This window comes from Arachis stenosperma, chromosome 10, assembly GCF_014773155.1.
Source record: "Arachis stenosperma cultivar V10309 chromosome 10, arast.V10309.gnm1.PFL2, whole genome shotgun sequence".
NCBI lineage: Eukaryota > Viridiplantae > Streptophyta > Magnoliopsida > Fabales > Fabaceae > Arachis > Arachis stenosperma.
Window position 1 is genome coordinate 114317317 of NC_080386.1, and position 1732 is coordinate 114319048.

At 48.7% G+C, this 1732-nt stretch overlaps 1 protein-coding gene across 1 annotated transcript; it reads left to right on the forward strand.

The window, feature by feature from the left end:
* The first annotated feature begins 230 nt into the window (after positions 1-230).
* On the forward strand, positions 231-1268 carry LOC130957511 (uncharacterized). Its single transcript, XM_057884364.1, has one exon. It carries the CDS (start codon positions 231-233, stop codon positions 1266-1268), a length of 1038 nt encoding a protein of 345 aa, XP_057740347.1.
* Positions 1269-1732: the final 464 nt, after the last annotated feature.

Genomic DNA, 1732 nt, shown 5'->3' on the forward strand with positions numbered 1-1732 from the left:
ATGAACTGCGACATAGGGTGTAGAACCTGGAACGTCAGCTGGCAGATCAGGGACGTCGTCAACAAACTCCCGAACCAAACTATTCGCGATCCCCCAAGAGACGGGGGAGAACTCCTCAGAGAAGTCGCTCCAGGCGCACACCGAGCCCACGGTCTGAATCGGATAGTCTCCAAAAGGAGAATCGGAAGGCGCCAAGAAGATGCCAGGACCCCCTGGTATACAATCGACGTATGGATAGACGGGCCACCGAGCGAAATCGAGAGGACGAACGAGATAGGCCAAAGAGAACGCGACGCCCCGTGATCATGGGGGCAACCCTTTTGCATCATTCAATCCTCGAGGTCCGGCTGCCAAAACACTTTGACAAGCCAACGGACATGAGGTATGATGGAACTGAGGACCCACAGGAGCATCTAACGGCCTTTGAGGCCAAGATGAACCTGGAAAGGGTAGGCGATGAGGTGAGGTGCCGCGCCTTCCCGGTCACCTTGGCGGGACCCGCAATTCGGTGGTTTAACGGTCTCCCGGAAGGTTCTATAGTCAAATTTTCAAACATCAGCCGTGCTTTCTTGACCCAGTTTACTACCCGAATCGCAAAGACAGAACACCCGATCAATCTACTCGGGGTGACACAGAGATCCGGCGAACTGACCAGAAAATACTTGGACATGTTCAACGATGAGTGTTTGGAAATTTACGACCTGACCGACTTGGTGGCCAGTTTATGTTTGACGAATGGACTTCTGAATGAGGATTTCAGGAAGCATCTTACCACCAGGCCCGTGTGGATGATGCAAGAAATCCAAAGCATGGCTAGAGAATATATCAATGATGAAAAAGTCAGTCAAGTGGTGGCGGCCAACAAGCGGCAGCCCACCTTCAACCAACCCCGGCAGCACGGTAGTGGGGAAAGACTGATGGAGCACGGCAAAGACGGAGGGCCAGCCAAGACCTTCAAGCCATTTCCCCGAGTCGTGAAGTTTACCAACTATACCCCCTTCACAGTCTCCATCATAAAAATTTTTCAGCAGATAGCCAAGAAAGAAATTCTGTCGAAGCCCCGACCTCTAAAGGACAGAACCGGAGGGAACAAAAACCTCTATTGTGATTACCACAAGGGCTATGGACACAAAACCCAAGATTTTTTTGACCTAAAGGACGCGCTAGAGCAAGCGATCTGGGACAGAAAGCTAGCCGAATTCTCCCACCTCATTAGGGAGCCAAGGAGACGAGATCGCGACCGTGACAGAGATGATAAGAACCGCTGATGAACCACTATTTCATGATAAACTTTGTACTTAAATTGAATGATTTATCAACTCTTCACCTACTTATTCATATGAATTTGCATGATTTTACAATTCCTTCCTTGGAATTTGATATATGAGAAAACATGTTTCCTATGCTTTAAAATTACCAAATTTAATTATTCTTTATTACCATTCGATGCCGTGATTTGTGTGTTGAGTACTTTCAGGTTTTATAAGGCAGGAATGACTTAAAGGAATGGAAAGGAAACATACAAAAATGGAAGGAAAGCACAAATTGGAGTCCTTGGAAGAAACTGGCAGTGACGCGTCCGCATGGACAACGCGAACGCGTGGCTCGCTAAAAAAAAATCGACGCGAGCACATGGATGAGGCGAACGCGTGACCTGCGAAACACAACTGATGCGAGCGCATGACTGACGTGACCGCGTGGAAAAGCAACACTCCAGATGACGCGACCGCGT

Excerpts from the sequence above, each read along its gene's own strand:
- LOC130957511 (XM_057884364.1), top strand. The coding sequence starts at position 231 with ATGGATAGACGGGCCACCGAGCGAAATCGAGAGGACGAACGAGATAGG.